The 18715-nt window shown below is 46.5% G+C and overlaps 1 protein-coding gene and 1 pseudogene across 1 annotated transcript; one reads left to right on the top strand and one right to left on the bottom strand.

Moving 5' to 3' along the window:
• Window positions 1–12205: 12205 nt before the first annotated feature.
• Window positions 12206–13924, bottom strand: LOC100501618 (putative lung seven transmembrane receptor family protein). The gene has a single exon (NM_001196301.1). It carries the CDS (start codon window positions 13823–13825, stop codon window positions 12452–12454), a length of 1374 nt encoding a protein of 457 aa, NP_001183230.1. The 5' UTR covers window positions 13826–13924; the 3' UTR covers window positions 12206–12451.
• Window positions 13925–16715: 2791 nt separating this feature from the next.
• Window positions 16716–18232, top strand: LOC103631558 (aldose reductase-like; annotated as a pseudogene).
• Window positions 18233–18715: the final 483 nt, after the last annotated feature.

Raw genomic sequence — 18715 nt, 5'->3', positions numbered from 1 at the left:
TTGGGGCTATAAATAGCCCTAAGTAAAGGAACAAGCCGTTCTAATCCAACTCAACATAGCTAGAGGCACCAGACATGTTCGGCGCACACCAACTCTCTACACCAGACACGTCTAGTGCTTTTCTAATGATTAATTTCTAAAACTAGCTATTACTATAATGGTATCGGGTGCTCACACCGGTGCCACAACAAACATGTTTAGCGAATGCAGATCTCGTTGAGTACCTTGTTTAGTGTCATATTTGGTGGTACATCGGACAAGTCGGATGCACTAACTAGACGTGTCCAATGAGCACCGAATACTAATACAGTAATGACTAGTTTCTGAGCTACCCATTGGAATATGCACTAGACAGTCTAATGTAGGAGGTTGGTGTGCACCAAACATGTTCGATGACGCGTGAAAACTAAGTGAAGGAGCAACGACTATTTCCTTGCCATGGGGATAAATATCCATCCATCTCATTCATTTGATGTCTCTTGCTTGTTCAGCTGAAGAAACACTTTTGAGATAAATAAAGACCCTTTGCCTAGTGAGGTGTTTGAGACCTAATAATCGCGATATTAGAGATTTCATTTGTGCATAGAGTAGTAAATGTGCATCAATTATTGTTATTAGGCTTAGTCAAGTCAGCTGAGATTTTGTGCTTGTTATTTGGTGATTTGCATCACCTAATACCGTGTCTAACAGTTCACCCATATGGTCATTCAAAACACTATTTTGCACTGTAGAGTTCACTGTTTGTAGAGTGGAGTTGGAATATGGCTATGATGATGGGTAAGCTGCTGGAGATAGCCTAAGTGGTTTGGTGGCAGGGATGGCAATTTTACCCGCAAACCCGAAGCCCGACGGGTACCTGACCTGATGGGTGTGGGTATGAGTGAAGATTTGATCCGCGGGTGTAACCCACACCCGACTCGAGGTTTCGCGGGTGTAACCCACACCCGACTCGAAGTTTCGCGGGTGTAACCCACACCCGACTCGAAGTTTCGCGGGTGTGGGTGCGGTTTCTATTTCAACCCGTGGATAACTCGCACCAGACCAGAAATTTGATTTATTCATTATTTTGCGCAATAATGATTAAGATATTATAGTAATTATTTTGAATAAGTAACATAGCTAATGATCCATGAAGTGTTTTGTTGGTGCTCAACGTGAGAAGGCTTAAAATCCACAAATATAGCTCAATTATTGGTAGTATTTGATTGCTTTTAGTTGAATTATTGTTTAAAAGTGTACAATGAGTAAAAATCCACGGGTGACCTGAAACCCGACGGGTTTGGGTGCGGGTTTGAAATTGCGCCCGCGGGTGCAATCACAGGTGGATTTAGTTAGCCTTCACGGGTGTGATCGCGAGCGAGTGTTTACTCCACCCGACCCGATTCCGACCCATTGTCATCCCTATTTGGTGGTGATTGAAAATTGGTTTGGTGGTGATTGAAAGCTTGGTGATCACCCGATAAAGATTGTGGGCAACCTAAGTTATGGTGTGAACGATTATGAGTGATTCAACATGTTGAAGTGATAAAGAATTAACTCATAGAGAGCACTTGATTCTTGCGTGGATTAAGGTAGATTGTGTGGGTGCCTCAACAAGAACTAGTGGAGTGTGTTGATTCTTGATAGTCGCCTAGAGGGGGGGGGTGAATAGGGCGAAACTGAAATTTATAAATATAAACACAACTACAAGCCGGGGTTAGCGTTAGTAACAATAAATGAGTCCGCAAGAGAGGGCACAAAACAAATCCCAAGCGAATAAGCAAATGAGACACGGAGATTTGTTTTACCGAGGTTCGGTTCTTGCAAACCTACTCCCCGTTGAGGAGGCCACAAAGGCCGGGTCTCTTTCAACCCTTCCCTCTCTCAAACGGTCCCTCGGACCGAGTGAGCTTCTCTTCTCTAATCAAAGCCGGGAACAAAACTTCCCCGCAAGGGCCACCACACAATTGGTGCCTCTTGCCTTGATTACAATGGAGTTGTGATCTCAAGAACAAGTGAGAAAGAAAAGAAGCAATCCAAGCGCAAGAGCTCAAATGAACACGGCAAATCACTCTCTCTAGTCACTAGAGTTTTGTGTGGAATTGGAGAGGATTTGATCTCTTTGAATGTGTCTAGAATTGAATACCTAGCTCTTGTAAGTGGTTAGAAGTTGGAAAACTTGGATACAATGAATGGTGGGGTGGTTGGGGTATTTATAGCCCCAACCACCAAAAGTGACCGTTGGCTGGAGGCGTCTGCTCGATGGCGCACCGGACAGTCCGGTGCACACCGGACAGTCCGGTGCCCCTGCCACGTCATCACTGCCGTTGGATTCTGACCGTTGGAGCTTCTGACTTGTGGGCCCGCCTGGGTGTCCGGTGCACACCGGACATGCACTGTTTGATGTCCGGTGCACCGGTATGGGCAGCCCTGACGTCTGCGCACGCTGCGCGCGCATTTAATGCACCGCAGGGAGCCGTTGGCGCCGCAGGGAGCCGTTGCTCCGCTGGCACACCGGACAGTCCGGTGCACACCGGACAGTCCGGTGAATTATAGCGGAGCGGCTGTCGCGCGAACCCGAGGCTGGTGAGTTCAGGAGGCCGAGCTTTCCTTGGAGCACCGGACATGTCCGGTGCACACCGGACAGTCCGGTGAATTATAGCGCGCCGGCCTCCGCGAATTCCCGAGGGCGAAGGGTTGGAGTCTGAGTCCCCTGGTGCACCGGACAGGTACTGTTCACTGTCCGGTGGCACACCGGACAGTCCGGTGCGCCAGACCAGGGTTGCCCTCGGTTGCCCCTTTGCTCCTTTATTGAATCCAACACTTGATCTTTTTATTGGCTAGATGTGAACCTTTTGCACCTGTATAACTTATACACTAGAGCAAACTAGTCAGTCCAATATTTGTGTTGGGCAATTCAACCACCAAAATTATTTAGGAACTAGGTGTAAGCCTAATTCCCTTTCAATCTCCCCCTTTTTGGTGATTGATGCCAACACAAACCAAAGCAAATGTAGAAGTGCATAATTGAACTAGTTTGCATAATGTAAGTGAAAAGGTTACTTGGAATTGAGCCAATATAACTACTTACAAGATATGCAAGGAATGTTTCTTTCTTATATAACATTTTGGACCACGTTTGCACCACATGTTTTGTTTTTGCAAATTCTTTTTGTAAATCCATTTCAAAGATCTTTTGCAAATAGTCAAAGGTATATGAATAAGAGTTTGCAAAGCATTTTCAAGATTTGAAATTGTCTCCCCCTATTTCAAATGCTTTTCCTTTGACTAAACAAAACTCCCCCTAAAAGAGATCCACCTCTTAGTGTTCAAGAGGGTTTTGATATACCATTTTTGAAATACTACTTTCTCCCCCTTTTGAACACAATAGGATACCAAATGATAAAGACTTTTGGAAAGCACTAAGTTTTTGAATTTGGTGGTGGTGGTGCGGTCCTTTTGCTTTGGGCTCATTTCTCCCCCTTTTTGGCATGAATCGCCAAAAACGGAATCATTAGAGCCCTTGAAGTGCAATCTTCCCCTTTGGTCATAAATAAGTGAGTTAAGATTATACCAAAGACGAAGTCCTTTTGCGTTTGAGCTTTTACTCTCTCCCCCAAGGAGGAAGTCCTTTTCCTTGATGCTCATTTCTCCCCCAAAGAAGAGAGAGTTGCTCGGAGTGGTGGCGAAGTATGAGTTACGGAGTGGAAGCCTTTGTCTTCGCCGAAGACTCCAATTTCCTTTCAATATACCTATGACTTGGTTTGAAATAAACTTGAAAACACATTAGTCATAGCATATAAAAGAGATATGATCAAAGGTATTCAAAAGAGCTATGTGTGCAAGCTTAGCAAAAGAAATTTCTAGAATCAAGAATATTGAGCTCATGCCTAAGTCTGGTAAAAGATTGTTCATCAAGTGGCTTGGTAAAGATATCGGCTAATTGATCTTTAGTATTAATGTAAGAAATCTCGATATCCCCCTTTTGTTGGTGATCCCTAAGAAAATGATACCGAATGGCTATGTGCTTAGTGCGGCTATGCTCGACGGGATTGTCGGCCATTTTGATTGCACTCTCATTATCACATAGCAAAGGGACTTTGGTTAATTTGTAACCGTAGTCCCGCAGGGTTTGCCTCATCCAAAGCAATTGCGCGCAACAATGTCCTGCGGCAATGTACTCGGCTTCGGCGGTGGAAAGAGCGACCGAATTTTGCTTCTTTGAAGCCCAAGACACCAAGGATCTTCCCAAGAACTGGCAAGTCCCTGATGTGCTCTTCCTATTAATTTTGCACCCCGCCCAATCGGCATCCGAATAACCAATTAAATCAAATGTGGATCCCCGAGGGTACCAAAGCCCAAACTTAGGAGTATAAGCCAAATATCTCAAGATTCGTTTTACGGCCGTAAGGTGGGATTCCTTAGGGTCGGATTGGAATCTTGCACACATGCAAACGGAAAGCATAATGTCCGGTCGAGATGCACATAAATAAAGCAATGAACCAATCATCGACCGGTATACCTTTTGATCCACGGACTTACCTCCCGTGTCGAGGTCGAGATGCCCATTAGTTCCCATGGGTGTCTTGATGGGTTTGGCATCCTTCATCCCAAACTTAGCAAGAATGTCTTGAGTGTACTTCGTTTGGCTAATGAAGGTGCCCTCTTGGAGTTGCTTGACTTGGAATCCTAGAAAATACTTCAACTCCCCCATCATCGACATCTCGAATTTCTGTGTCATGATCCTACTAAACTCTTCACATGTAGACTCGTTAGTAGACCCAAATATAATATCATCAACATAAATTTGGCATACAAACAAGTCATTTTCAAGAGTTTTAGTAAAGAGTGTAGGATCGGCCTTGCCAACTTTGAAGCCATTAGCAATAAGGAAATCTCTTAGGCATTCATACCATGCTCTTGGGGCTTGCTTGAGCCCATAAAGCGCCTTAGAGAGCCTATAGACATGGTTAGGGTACTCACTGTCTTCAAAGCCGGGAGGTTGCTCAACATAGACCTCTTCCTTGATTGGTCCGTTGAGGAAGGCACTTTTCACGTCCATTTGATAGAGCTTAAAGCCATGGTAAGTAGCATAGGCCAATAATATGCGAATTGACTCAAGCCTAGCTACGGGTGCATAGGTTTCACCGAAATCCAAACCTTCGACTTGTGAATACCCTTTGGCTACGAGTCGAGCTTTGTTCCTTGTCACCATACCATGCTCATCTTGCTTGTTGCGGAAGACCCATTTGGTTCCTACAACATTTTGGTTAGGACGTGGAACTAAATGCCAGACCTCATTCCTCGTGAAATTGTTGAGCTCCTCTTGCATCGCCACCACCCAATCCGAATCTTGGAGAGCTTCCTCTACCCTGTGTGGCTCAATAGAGGAAACAAAAGAGTAATGTTCACAAAAATGAGCAACCCGAGATCGAGTAGTTACCCCCTTATGAATGTCGCCGAGGATGGTGTCGACGGGGTGATCTCGTTGGATTGCTTGGTGGACTCTTGGGTGTGGCGGTCTTGGTTCTTCCTCATCCTCCTTTTCTTGATCATTTGCATCTCCCCCTTGCTCATTGCCGTCATCTTGAGGTGGCTCATCTTCTTGTTTTTGCCCTTCATCAACTTGAGCCTCATCCTCATTTTGAGTTGGTGGAGATGCTTGCGTGGAGGAGGATGGTTGATCTTGTGTACTTGGAGGCTCTTCGGATTCCTTAGGACACACATCCCCGATGGACATGTTCCTTAGCGCGATGCATGGAGCCTGTTCTTCACCTATCTCATCAAGATCAACTTGCTCTATTTGAGAGCCGTTAGTTTCATCAAACACAACGTCACAAGAGACTTCAACTAGTCCAGTGGACTTGTTAAAGACCCTATATGCCCTTGTGTTTGAGTCATAACCAAGTAAAAAGCCTTCTACAGTTTTAGGAGCAAATTTAGATTTTCTACCTCTTTTAACAAGAATAAAGCATTTGCTACCAAAAACTCTAAAATATGAAATGTTGGGCTTTTTACCGGTTAGGAGTTCATATGATGTCTTCTTGAGGATTCGGTGAAGATATAACCGGTTGATGGCGTAACAGGCGGTGTTGACTGCTTCGGCCCAAAACCGGTCCGGTGTCTTGTACTCATCAAGCATGGTTCTTGCCATGTCCAATAGAGTTCGATTCTTCCTCTCCACTACACCATTTTGTTGTGGAGTGTAGGGAGAAGAGAACTCATGCTTGATGCCCTCCTCCTCAAGGAAGCCTTCAATTTGAGAGTTCTTGAACTCCGTCCCGTTGTCGCTTCTAATTTTCTTGATCCTCAAGCCGAACTCATTTTGAGCCCGTCTCAAGAATCCCTTTAAGGTCTCTTGGGTTTGAGATTTTTCCTGCAAAAAGAATACCCAAGTGAAGCGAGAATAATCATCTACTATTACAAGACAATACTTACTCCCGCCGATGCTTATGTAAGCGATCGGGCCGAATAGATCCATGTGGAGTAGCTCAAGCGGCCTGTCGGTCGTCATGATGTTCTTGTGTGGATGATGGACTCCAACTTGCTTCCCTGCCTGGCATGCGCTACAAATCCTGTCTTTCTCAAAATGAACATTTGTTAATCCTAAAATGTGCTCTCCCTTTAGAAGCTTATGAAGATTCTTCATCCCAACATGGGCTAGTCGGCGGTGCCAGAGCCAACCCATGTTAGTCTTAGCAATTAAGCATGTGTCAAGTTCAGCTCTATCAAAATCTACTAAGTATAGCTGACCCTCTAACACACCCTTAAATGCTATTGAATCATCACTTCTTCTAAAGACAGTGACACCTGCATCAGTAAAAAGACAGTTGTAGCCCATTTGACATAATTGAGAAACGGAAAGCAAGTTGTAATCTAAGGAATCTACAAGAAAAACATTGGAAATGGAATGGTCAGGAGATATAGCAATTTTACCAAGACCTTTGACCAAACCTTGATTTCCATCCCCGAATGTGATAGCTCGTTGGGGATCTTGGTTTTTCTCATATGAGGAGAACATCCTTTTCTCCCCTGTCATGTGGTTTGTGCACCCGCTATCGAGTATCCAACTTGAGCCCCCGGATGCATAAACCTACAAAACAATTTTAGTTCTTGACTTTAGGTACCCAAACGGTTTTGGGTCCTTTGGCATTAGAAACAAGAACTTTGGGTACCCAAACACAAGTCTTGGAGCCCTTGTGTTTGCCCCCAACAAATTTGGCAACTACCTTGCCGGATTTGCTAGTAAGCACATAAGATGCATCAAAAGTTTTAAATGAAATGGCATGATCATTCGATGCATTAGGAATTTTCTTCTTAGGCAACTTAGCATGGGTTGGTTGCCTAGAGCTAGATGTCTCACCCTTATACATATAAGCATGATTAGGGCCAGAGTGAGACTTCCTAGAATGAATCTTTCTAATTTTGCTCTCAGGATAGCCGGCAGGGTACAAAATGTAACCCTCGTTATCCTGAGGCATGGGAGCCTTGCCCTTAACAAAGTTAGATAAGTTCTTTGGAGGAGCATTAAGTTTGACATTGTCTCCCCTTTGGAAGCCAATGCCATCCTTAATGCCAGGGCGTCTCCCATTATAAAGCATGCTACGAGCAAATTTAAATTTCTCATTTTCTAGATTGTGCTCGGCAATTTTAGCATCTAATTTTGCTATATGATCATTTTGTTGTTTAATTAAAGCCATATGATCAAGAATAGCATTAACATCAATATCTCTACATCTAGTGCAAATAGAAACATGCTCAAGATTAGATGTAGAGGGTTTGCAAGATTTAAGTTCTACAACCTTAGCATGCAACATTTCATTCTTAGTTCTAAGGTCGGAAATAGTAGCATTGCAAACATTAAAATCTTTAGCCTTAGCAATTAAATTTTCATTCTCTAATCTAAGGCTAGCAAGAGATGCATTCAATTCATCAATCTTAGCAAGCAAGTCAATGTTATCATCTCTAAGATTGGGAATTGAAACATTACAAACATGTGAATCAACCTTAGCATTTAAAATAGCATTTTCATTTCTAAGGTTGTTAATCATCTCACGGCAAGTGCTTAGCTCACTAGACAATTTTTCACATTTTTCTACTTCTAGAGCATAAGCCTTTTTAACCTTAACATGTTTCTTGTTTTCTTTAATTAGACAATCCTCTTGGGAGTCCAAAAGGTCATCCTTTTCATGAATAGCACTAACTAATTCATTTAACTTCTCTTTTTGAGCTATGTTAAGGTTGGCAAAAAGGGAACGCAAATTATCCTCCTCATCACTAGCATTATCATCACTAGAAGATTCATATTTAGTGGAGGAGTTGGATTTAACCTTCTTCTTTTTGCCGTCCTTTGCCATGAGGCACTTGTGGCCGTCGTTGGGGAAGAGGAGTCCCTTGGTGACGGCGATGTTGGCGGCGTCCTCGTCGTCGGAGGAGTCGCTTGAGCTTTCGTCGGAATCCCATTCCCGACAAACATGGGCATCGCCGCCCTTCTTCTTGTAGTACCTTTTCTTCTCCTTTCTTCTCCCCTTCTTGTCGTCGCCTCGGTCACTGTCACTAGATATAGGACATTTAGCAATAAAATGACCGGGCTTACCACACTTGTAGCAAACCTTCTTGGAGCGGGACTTGTAGTCCTTCCCCCTCCTTTGCTTGAGGATTTGGCGGAAGCTCTTGATGACGAGCGCCATTTCCTCATTGTCGAGCTTGGAGGCGTCTATTGGTTGTCTACTTGGTGTAGACTCCTCCTTCTTCTCCTCCGTTGCCTTGAATGCAACGGGTTGGGCTTCGGATGGGTCGCCAAGCTCGTTGATTTTCCTCGAGCCTTCTATCATGCACTCAAAACTTACAAAATGCCCGATAACTTCCTCGGGGGTCATTTTAGTGTATCTAGGATTACCACGAATTAATTGAACTTGAGTGGGATTTAAAAAAATGAGAGATCTTAAAATAACATTTACCACTTCGTGGTCGTCCCACTTCTTGCTCCCGAGGTTGCGCACTTGGTTCACCAAAGTCTTGAGCCGGTTGTACATGTGTTGTGGCTCCTCCCCTTTGTTAAGCCGGAACCGACCGAGCTCCCCCTCGATCGTTTCCCGCTTGGTGATCTTGGTGAGCTCATCTCCCTCGTGCGCAGTTTTGAGCACATCCCAAATCTCCTTTGCATTTTTCAACCCTTGCACTTTGTTGTATTCTTCCTTGCTTAGAGAGGCAAGGAGTATGGTTGTGGCTTGAGAGTTGAAGTGCTCGATTTGGGCCACCTCATCCTCATCATAGTTTTCATCCCCTACGGATGGTACCTGCGCACCAAACTCAACAACATCCCATATGCTTTTGTGGAGCGAGATTAGATGAAATCGTATTAAATCGCTCCACCTAGCGTAATCTTCACCATCAAAAGTTGGTGGTTTGCCTAGTGGGACGGAAAGTAAAGGTGTATGTTTGGAAATGCGAGGGTAGCGTAGAGGGATCTTACTATACTTCTTGCGCTCTTGGCGCTTAGAAGTGACGGAGGGCGTATCGGAGTCGGAGGTCGATGTTGATGAAGTGTCGGTCTCGTAGTAGACCACCTTCCTCATCCTCTTGTGCTTGTCGCCTTTCCGATGCGGCTTGTGGGAAGAAGATTTTTCCTTCTTCTCTTTGTGGTGAGAAGAAGATTTCTTCTCCTTCCCTTTGTTGGAGGAGCTCTTCTTCTTCTCCCTCCTTTTGGTGCGGGACTCTTCCGATGAAGTGCTCCCGTAGCTTGTAGTGGGCTTTTCGCCGGTTTCCATCTCCTTCTTGGCGTGATCTCCCGACATCACTTCGAGCGGTTAGGCTCTAATGAAGCACCGGGCTCTGATACCAATTGATAGTCGCCTAGAGGGGGGGTGAATAGGGCGAAACTGAAATTTATAAATATAAACACAACTACAAGCCGGGGTTAGCGTTAGTAACAATAAATGAGTCCGCAAGAGAGGGCACAAAACAAATCCCAAGCGAATAAGCAAATGAGACACGGAGATTTGTTTTACCGAGGTTCGGTTCTTGCAAACCTACTCCCCGTTGAGGAGGCCACAAAGGCCGGGTCTCTTTCAACCCTTCCCTCTCTCAAACGGTCCCTCGGACCGAGTGAGCTTCTCTTCTCTAATCAAAGCCGGGAACAAAACTTCCCCGCAAGGGCCACCACACAATTGGTGCCTCTTGCCTTGATTACAATGGAGTTGTGATCTCAAGAACAAGTGAGAAAGAAAAGAAGCAATCCAAGCGCAAGAGCTCAAATGAACACGGCAAATCACTCTCTCTAGTCACTAGAGTTTTGTGTGGAATTGGAGAGGATTTGATCTCTTTGAATGTGTCTAGAATTGAATACCTAGCTCTTGTAAGTGGTTAGAAGTTGGAAAACTTGGATACAATGAATGGTGGGGTGGTTGGGGTATTTATAGCCCCAACCACCAAAAGTGACCGTTGGCTGGAGGCGTCTGCTCGATGGCGCACCGGACAGTCCGGTGCACACCGGACAGTCCGGTGCCCCTGCCACGTCATCACTGCCGTTGGATTCTGACCGTTGGAGCTTCTGACTTGTGGGCCCGCCTGGGTGTCCGGTGCACACCGGACATGCACTGTTTGATGTCCGGTGCACCGGTATGGGCAGCCCTGACGTCTGCGCGCGCTGCGCGCGCATTTAATGCACCGCAGGGAGCCGTTGGCGCCGCAGGGAGCCGTTGCTCCGCTGGCACACCGGACAGTCCGGTGCACACCGGACAGTCCGGTGAATTATAGCGGAGCGGCTGTCGCGCGAACCTGAGGCTGGTGAGTTCAGGAGGCCGAGCTTTCCTTGGAGCACCGGACATGTCCGGTGCACACCGGACAGTCCGGTGAATTATAGCGCGCCGGCCTCCGCGAATTCCCGAGGGCGAAGGGTTGGAGTCTGAGTCCCCTGGTGCACCGGACAGGTACTGTTCACTGTCCGGTGGCACACCGGACAGTCCGGTGCGCCAGACCAGGGTTGCCCTCGGTTGCCCCTTTGCTCCTTTATTGAATCCAACACTTGATCTTTTTATTGGCTAGATGTGAACCTTTTGCACCTGTATAACTTATACACTAGAGCAAACTAGTCAGTCCAATATTTGTGTTGGGCAATTCAACCACCAAAATTATTTAGGAACTAGGTGTAAGCCTAATTCCCTTTCAATTCTCTCATACCTTAAAAAACATCATCATATTTCTGACCCTTCTTTAGTTCAATCATTTACTTTTGCTCAACTCAATTTTTGTTTTATTTATATTACTAGAATTACCATGTTAGAACGGGTTTAGAACTTAGGGTGTAACTTTTGTGTGCTAAAAATAGATAAATACCTTATGCACAAGGGGTGGAGTAGGATATTAAGTAGCATTTAATTGTTGCAAGAAATTTTAAATTAGCCTAATTTATCTTTCTCTTTGGTATCTTTATCCTTCCACTCATGATATTTAATCTAGCGAGTAATGATCATATTAGTAATCTATTAGAAAATTATTTATATGTCACTGTAATTTTGTCCAATATCTTATTTGCTATCGCAAATATTCTAATCACTTTTATGCCACTTGGATGCAATTTCTTACTGTACCATATTATTGTTAGTGGCATAAAAGGGTAAGAAAATTATATGCCCTAATCCTTTCCATGTCGCTGGGAATGATATGGAAGGATAAGAAATTGCATCTGACGTACAAGAGATTAAGACATTTGCGGTAACATATAAGGTACTAGTCAAATTACAGTGGTAATCTAACTAGTATGCAAGCAATGCTCATATTAATATTTATGTTTAATTGTTTAATCTAACTAACACGTGAGTAATGTCTGTGATTGTTAAGGTTTATGGTCTGATTTAGGGCTAGTTTGGCAACCTTATTTTTTTCAAGAAATTTCCATTTTTCTAAGATAAATTAGTTTATTTTCTCATTGAAAAATGGGATTCCCTTGAAAAATTGGAGTTACCAAACTAATCCTTAATCTGAAGATTACCTGCTTTCCCAACATGTGGTACCATGAGATAGTGCTAGTTTCTGAACAAGACTCTCAAGTTACAAACATGTAAGAGATGAAGCAAGCGGCAAGGCGTTTGCAAGAATTCAAAAGTATAGGATAAGGTAGGCAGGTAAAGGAACGATGCGATATGAGCTTCTAGTAGAACAAGTCAAATGTGCCAAAATGATGAAGGCGACTTACCACAAAATACGTAGTAGCATATTTCAAACTAAGCCAAAGCAGGAGTTGCTGCTCTGATTGCATTGCAAGCAAGAAAACTTCTTGAACATGGTATAAGTTAAGTAATCTGTGTTTCATCAGTAAAATACTAAAATCTGAATTCTAGAAGACGGACAAAATGATCTCACATCCCTTCGGTACATACAACACTATGAGCTGTGTCCGGGCATTTGAGGTATGATCAAGATCACAGGGAGTGACGTGGCATGGAGACTCTTGTGAGTCGCTGCATCTCTTTCATAGCTCGAATTCCTCTTCTCGGAGCACCATCTCTGCGGCCTCTTCTTCATCGTCATCGAGAGAAAAGTAGTGGCTCTTCTCGGCCGGCCTGAACGTGTAGAACATGAACAGATAGAACGCCAGGGTGGCCATCTCTTCTGCCAAGATGCTCACCCACCGGTACTTGTAGCTGGCAACTGCCTTGAGCGCATACACGACGATCCTAGTGAAGTACAGGTACCCGATCACCACGACGTAGAACTGCCTGAACAGGGTGAGCTTGGAGAGGTTCCGTGCCGCCTTGCCGTCGGTCTTGGACGTCTCCCTGAGCGACCGGATAGACCACACGACCGGGAAGAGCACCGCGCAGCAGCACACGACATCCACGAAGAGCAAGATCTGGTTCCATGTCACCCACCCCTGCATGAAGGGCCCGGTCTCCCCAATGACCGCGGCGGCGATGTTCGCGGTGACCTGGAGCGGGATCACGGCCATGAGCACCTTCTTCTCCCGGTCCTGCAGCACCGGCTTCAAGAATGACCACCCCGTGCCGACCAGCGCGATCACCGCGAAGAGGATGACACCTTTCACGAGCTGGAAGAGGTAGAAGGCCACATCCCAGCCGTGCGGCGTCCCCGTGACGCGGATGTAGTGCTGGTCCTCGGCCGCGGAGAGGCAGTAGAGCAGGCGCGCGACGAGGAGGCCGGACATGAGGTGGTGGATCTGGTGCGCGGAGACGCGGGCGCGGGAGAGGGTGAGGTACCCCCAGGCGGCCAGGAACGCGGCGTAGCAGAAGGCGAAGAAACCGTAGATGGCGGGCAGGGGCGCCTGGCCGACGGGGAGGTAGTCCTTGGAGCCGTCGGCGTTGACGTTGTACATCTCGGTGCGGACGGCCATGGAGACGAGCGCCTCCGGGGCGCAGTTGGCGAAGAAGAGGGTGTACTCGTCGGGGCGGGTGACCGGGAAGGACATGTTGTAGTGGCCGCCCTTCATGTTCTTGAAGGTGAAGAGCTTCTTGACGTAGGGGCTGTTGAGCACGCACCCGGTGGAGCCGCCGTCGGGGTCCTCCCCGCCGCCATTGGTCGCCGCGGCGCGCTTCTCCCGCGTGGGCCCCTCCTGCGCCTCGTCGATGGCGTGGAGGAGGGACTCGTCGGAGAGGAGGAAGAACCCGAGCTGCCTGGGGTCCGCCCGCGCGACGGGGGAGGAGACGGAGGCGCCCGAGACGATGATCCGCACCGCGCCGGACTCGGAGAAGCCGAATTTTTCGAACATGATGGACGAGCGCGGGTCCTCCTTGAAGGACTCCTCCTTGATCTGGGCCGCCACGGGGAGCGCCAGGGCTCCAGCTACGGTGACGACGAGCAGGAGAAGGCGGCGGGCTGGCGCGGCCATAGAGGAAGCGGTGGCCGCGGCGAGATCTGTGGGGTGGGGGTGGGGGTGGGGGTGGGTGGGGAGCGGAGGATGAGGACGAGATGAGTGGGAAGTGTGTCGGTTACGGATGATCTCAGCGTCGGAAGGGTCTTTTGTGGCTCGGATGCGCTGCCTTTGAGACTGCCGCTAGTCTGGTGGTGTGGTGTTTGACTTCCTTCGTTCGTTGGGGCACTTCACTTGGGCTGGTAGCTGCTGTTTGGAAAGGAGAGTGACCTGCTGTTTGGCAGCTGACCGGAAACTGGAAAGGAGTGTGACCTGCGTCCACGGTTTTAAAAAAAACGTTTAAGGTGGGAAACCGTTATCCGTCGGTAATAAACCAACGAAAACCGGTAAAAACCGACAGGCTGAACATTTCAAATCAATTTGAATTGTACCGGTTTACTGACGAAAACCGGCGGCAAATCGCTGGTTTTCCACGAAATGAACCGGTTTACACTGTTTTTAAGAAAAATGAAAATTTTTGGTAAGATTTATTTATAATTTGCTCAATTCACATTGCACAGTAAATATTAATTGATCCACACGACATATGTTCACCAAAATAACATACACCATACATATGTAACCACAAACTCCAGTTCTCACAAAACAAACGACCATCGAACTTCGCTACTCAAATACAAGTTTTTTTACAGCTTTCCAACAAGGCAACGACACATAGATCGACTTATTTCACAATACTCACATGTTCAACTCGAGTCATAGTAATAGTACTCACACATGTTGGAAGGATTGTGATATTCTTCCAATCCGTCATAGTGATAGTGATAGGTCTATACAAAAGATACGAGATACATTAGCGAGAAAACAAGAACGACAAATAAATACTTACCCTTAAAGCAAAAATAACATACCGGTGCTGCGGGAGCTTGTCTATACCAATATTGTGGTACTTGTGGATACATATTTGATAAAATTGAATATGGTGGTGGAGGAGGTCCATAGTTTCTATACCCATACATGATCGATGGTGGTACTTCGCCTGATGGTGCAGGGGGTCCATAGTTCCTCTGACCCGGTTGCCATTGCCATGCATAAGAGTTATAGACTAGGTCTTGTCGAGGCGGATAGTTAGAAGAAATGGAGCTACTTGAGCTACAGATTCCATCTTGGACAGGAAATGAAATTGAACGACGCCGACCACTTAGTCCCTCGCTTTGAATGAGGTGCATCATGATAAGAATCTTGTGTGGAATGAGTGAACCGACTTCCTCTAGTGGACCTCCAATACTGTACCACTCCCTCCTGCACCATATAATCCAGCATCACTATGGCTGCCATCATCACCAGCACTAGGGTCTGTTGTGTTATCATCACTGTTTACATCCTCTTCTTCCTCTTCGATTTGATCAGTGATTTTGACCCTTTTTTTCAATTCCTATCTGATGGACCAAGTCTTGTCTTTCGCTTGCCAAGGTGGGTGTCGCCAATTATTTTATCGGCCTATTCTTGCACTTTCTATATGCCTCCTTGTTCACGTACAAGCAATGTAAACAGCTATGTCGGACTAGGCTCTGAGGCAGGTTCAGACTAATCTCAAACGTTCCAAAATCAGAGTTCATGCTTAGGACGGATTTATGTACCAACAGGACAGATAGCGGAGAATCTGGGCTAAGCTTTATATAGCGTTTTACAGCATGCCGGGAACAATAGCATGGAGCGTTGCAGGCATATATTTCTCTCTGTATGCTAGCGGGAGAGCTTTACCGCGTAGCACTGCAGATAGTCTTAGGACGGGCACTTTTAACGGTGGACATTCGGTTGGACTAAATTGAGGTTCTTCTGTTTTTGATCAATTTTAGTTCGCTGAAAATACAAACCGACTGATCCTAACAAAACATAAAGACTTTATGGATAGCCAAAACAAATTACCATGAGGTATCTCACAGGTACACCATGTACAAAATTTTAAAACCCATCAAAATTTTAGAGTAAACAAAAGATAAGGCAAAATGAAAATTAACAGAAAATAAAAATCCATGTAACAAAGAGAGAATTTCAGAAAAACAAAAGGGAAAATAAAAGCAATTCACCATGCATATAAAAATAAAAAATAACTAACACGAAATAAACAATATAATAAGGAAAATAAAAAATAAGAGAAAATCTCTACAACTATTAAGAGATTAGTGTAGACCGCCCCCGCCCCTGCCTCCGCGCGCACGACCTCCGCCAATCCCGCCTCCGCCCACCCGTCCGGAATCCTCGCCGCCGCAAATCCTTCCGTGAATCGCGCCGCGACCATCGCAATCCATTCGCCGCATCCCCCAACAATCCCGAGCCCCCGCCGCGATCCATCCGTCGCTCGCCCCTCCGCCCCCATCACGTGATTTGCAGTCCTGGCCCACGCCCGAGATCGCCGTCGAGCCCCCTCCCCTCGGCCCCGTACCCCCGCCCAAGATTGTAGATCTGCGCCCCATGTGGGCGTGGGGCTGCATCGAGCGCGTGGCTGCGGGCCTCCTCGTCGTCCACCATGTCGTTCGAACACCACCGTCATCGTCGGGGGTCACAGCCATGGTGGGCCTCACACTCATTTGTCGCTGCCCTCAACGCCACATCGCCCTCTTCATCGAGCCATTCTTTAGCTGGTGGTAATGGCGAAGGGCGAGGGTCCGGCGATCGGGATCGATCTCGGCACCACCTACTCGTGCGTCGGCGTGTGGCAGCACGACCGGGTGGAGATCATCGCCAACGACCAGCGCAATCCCCGCCCGCCCTCCCGACATTGACGCCTTCCTCCCCTGCGTGCCGCGCCCCGTCCTCCCGACGTCGCGTCCGCCCCGCTCGCGCTGCCCGCTCCCCCAACCCTAGGCCACCAAGCAATCGGCTGCCTCGCTCCCGGACCCCGTCCATGAGCACGAGGCTAGATAGAGCTCGGCACCAAATCAGCAGGGGAGGGAGAGCAACGTACGCGCAGGCAGATGCAGAACCAGGGAAGGAGCAGGAGAAGGTCGCAAACCTCGATGAGCGAAGCCCGCCGCGTCTCGCCTTCCCCCTCCCCGCTGGTGTGGCGCTGTGACTTGTGCCGGCTCCGGCGGTAAACAAGACAGACAAGGAGCAAAGGAGACGTTCAGTTTCTCAGGCACTTGCGCTGGAATCAACAGGAAAGATTTGTTTGTGACGTCGAAGCTATGGTACCTACACTACACGCAGAGTTTATACCGTTGCGCTAAATACCTGAATATATTGCTCCAATCTCCGAAATTTGATCGATATTTGTCTGCTTTCAGGTGCACCGAGCTGGCTCCTGATAGGGTTCGGCCAGCACTCCAGAAAACACTCAAGGACTTGCAGCTGGATTACCTGGATCTCTACCTTGTAAGAAACCAAAACCACTAACCTTTTTATTGTTTCAACTTCCTTACTGTTATCTGGAAAAAAACAAACTTTTGTATGCTGAGGGACAGGTTAATGCTTAAAGCTACTAAAACGCAATATGTTCTTTCTGATAGAATAGAAACACTATATGCTTGCATTGACAAACGAACGCACGCAGATCCACTGGCCCTTCAGGCTGAAAGACGGGGCGCACATGCCCCCGGAAGCCGGGGAGGTGCTGGAGTTCGACATGGAAGGGGTGTGGAGGGAGATGGAAGGCCTTGTGAAAGACGGGCTCGTCAAGGATATAGGTGTCTGCAATTACATGGTCACCAAGCTCAACCGCCTGTGCGGTCAGCGAATGTTCCACCGGAAGTGTGCCAGGTAGGTTTCGAGCTATTTATATATTCAGAGCTGATCCATAGCTACAAACAAGCCTACAGCATGCTGAAGATCTGGAACTGACAAAACTGAACTCGAGTTATTTGTTTTTGTTCGCTTGACATTGTTCAATGCAGATGGAAATGCACCCTGGGTGGAAGAACGACAGGATCTTTGAGGCCTGCAAAAAGCATGGGATCCATGTTACTGTAAGATTTTTTCTTCTTCTGAAAATCAGATGGGACAGAGTGATAATCACTAATAATAATACTCTTTTTTGACGCTTCAAGGCTTACTCTCTGCTGGGTTCGTCAGAGAAGAACCTAGCACATGACCCGCTCATCGAAAAGGTCCCTTACTACTTCAGTTGAACCCAAGCTTCTAAACTAAACTACATGCTGCTGTTCCTAGGTCTGACTCCAAGCGTTTAAACCACAGGTAGCCAACAAACTGGACAAGACCCCGGGGCAGGTGATCGTCAGGTGGGCGCTCCAGAGGGGGACAAGCGTCATCCCTAAATCGACCAGGGACAAAAGGATCAAAGAGAGCATCCAGGTGTTCGGGTGGGAGATCATGCAGGTACACATGCTCAGGACACCAATTATCTTCTTCTCTTACTCTGTTTCATTTGCATGTTTCATTTGCATGTTGTACCTGCCGTAGCATTAGTAAATGTTGTATGTTCATTCCCTGTGTATGATGTATGGTGATCCACTTACAACACTGGAAAGATTATACATGGTACTGGGTAATGGATTCTTTAATGCAAAACCACTCAGCAGTATTGCACTTTGCCAACTGTGCACCTATTTTACGGTATTGCACTTTGAAATCCAGTATTGAAAGTAGCCTAGAGGGGGGTGAATAGGCTACACCTGAAAATTTTCACTAAAAACTTCGAAATAGGTTAAATTAAAGTTGCACTGGTGCAAACCGGTTCAGTCGATTTTAATCACGACTGAACAAGTTTGAACCTGCTCAACTTAAATTTGATAATCTATTGAACAAATGCGAAGTAGTGAAGAATATAGCTAAATATTTGCCCTACACAAAATCTACTCAAATGAATAATATGAACCAACCACTGAATATAAAGCGCTTGACAAGAACACACAAGAACACGCGATATAACCCGAGGTTCGGCAACCACCA

Source organism: Zea mays, chromosome 6, assembly GCF_902167145.1.
Source record: "Zea mays cultivar B73 chromosome 6, Zm-B73-REFERENCE-NAM-5.0, whole genome shotgun sequence".
Classification (NCBI taxonomy): domain Eukaryota; kingdom Viridiplantae; phylum Streptophyta; class Magnoliopsida; order Poales; family Poaceae; genus Zea; species Zea mays.
The sequence above is the reverse complement of the archived record's forward strand: the minus strand, read 5'-3'. Positions and strand labels throughout refer to the sequence as shown.

Coding starts and splice junctions, on each gene's coding strand:
- LOC100501618 (NM_001196301.1), bottom strand. CDS start 13,825: ATGGCCGCGCCAGCCCGCCGCCTTCTCCTGCTCGTCGTCACCGTAGCT.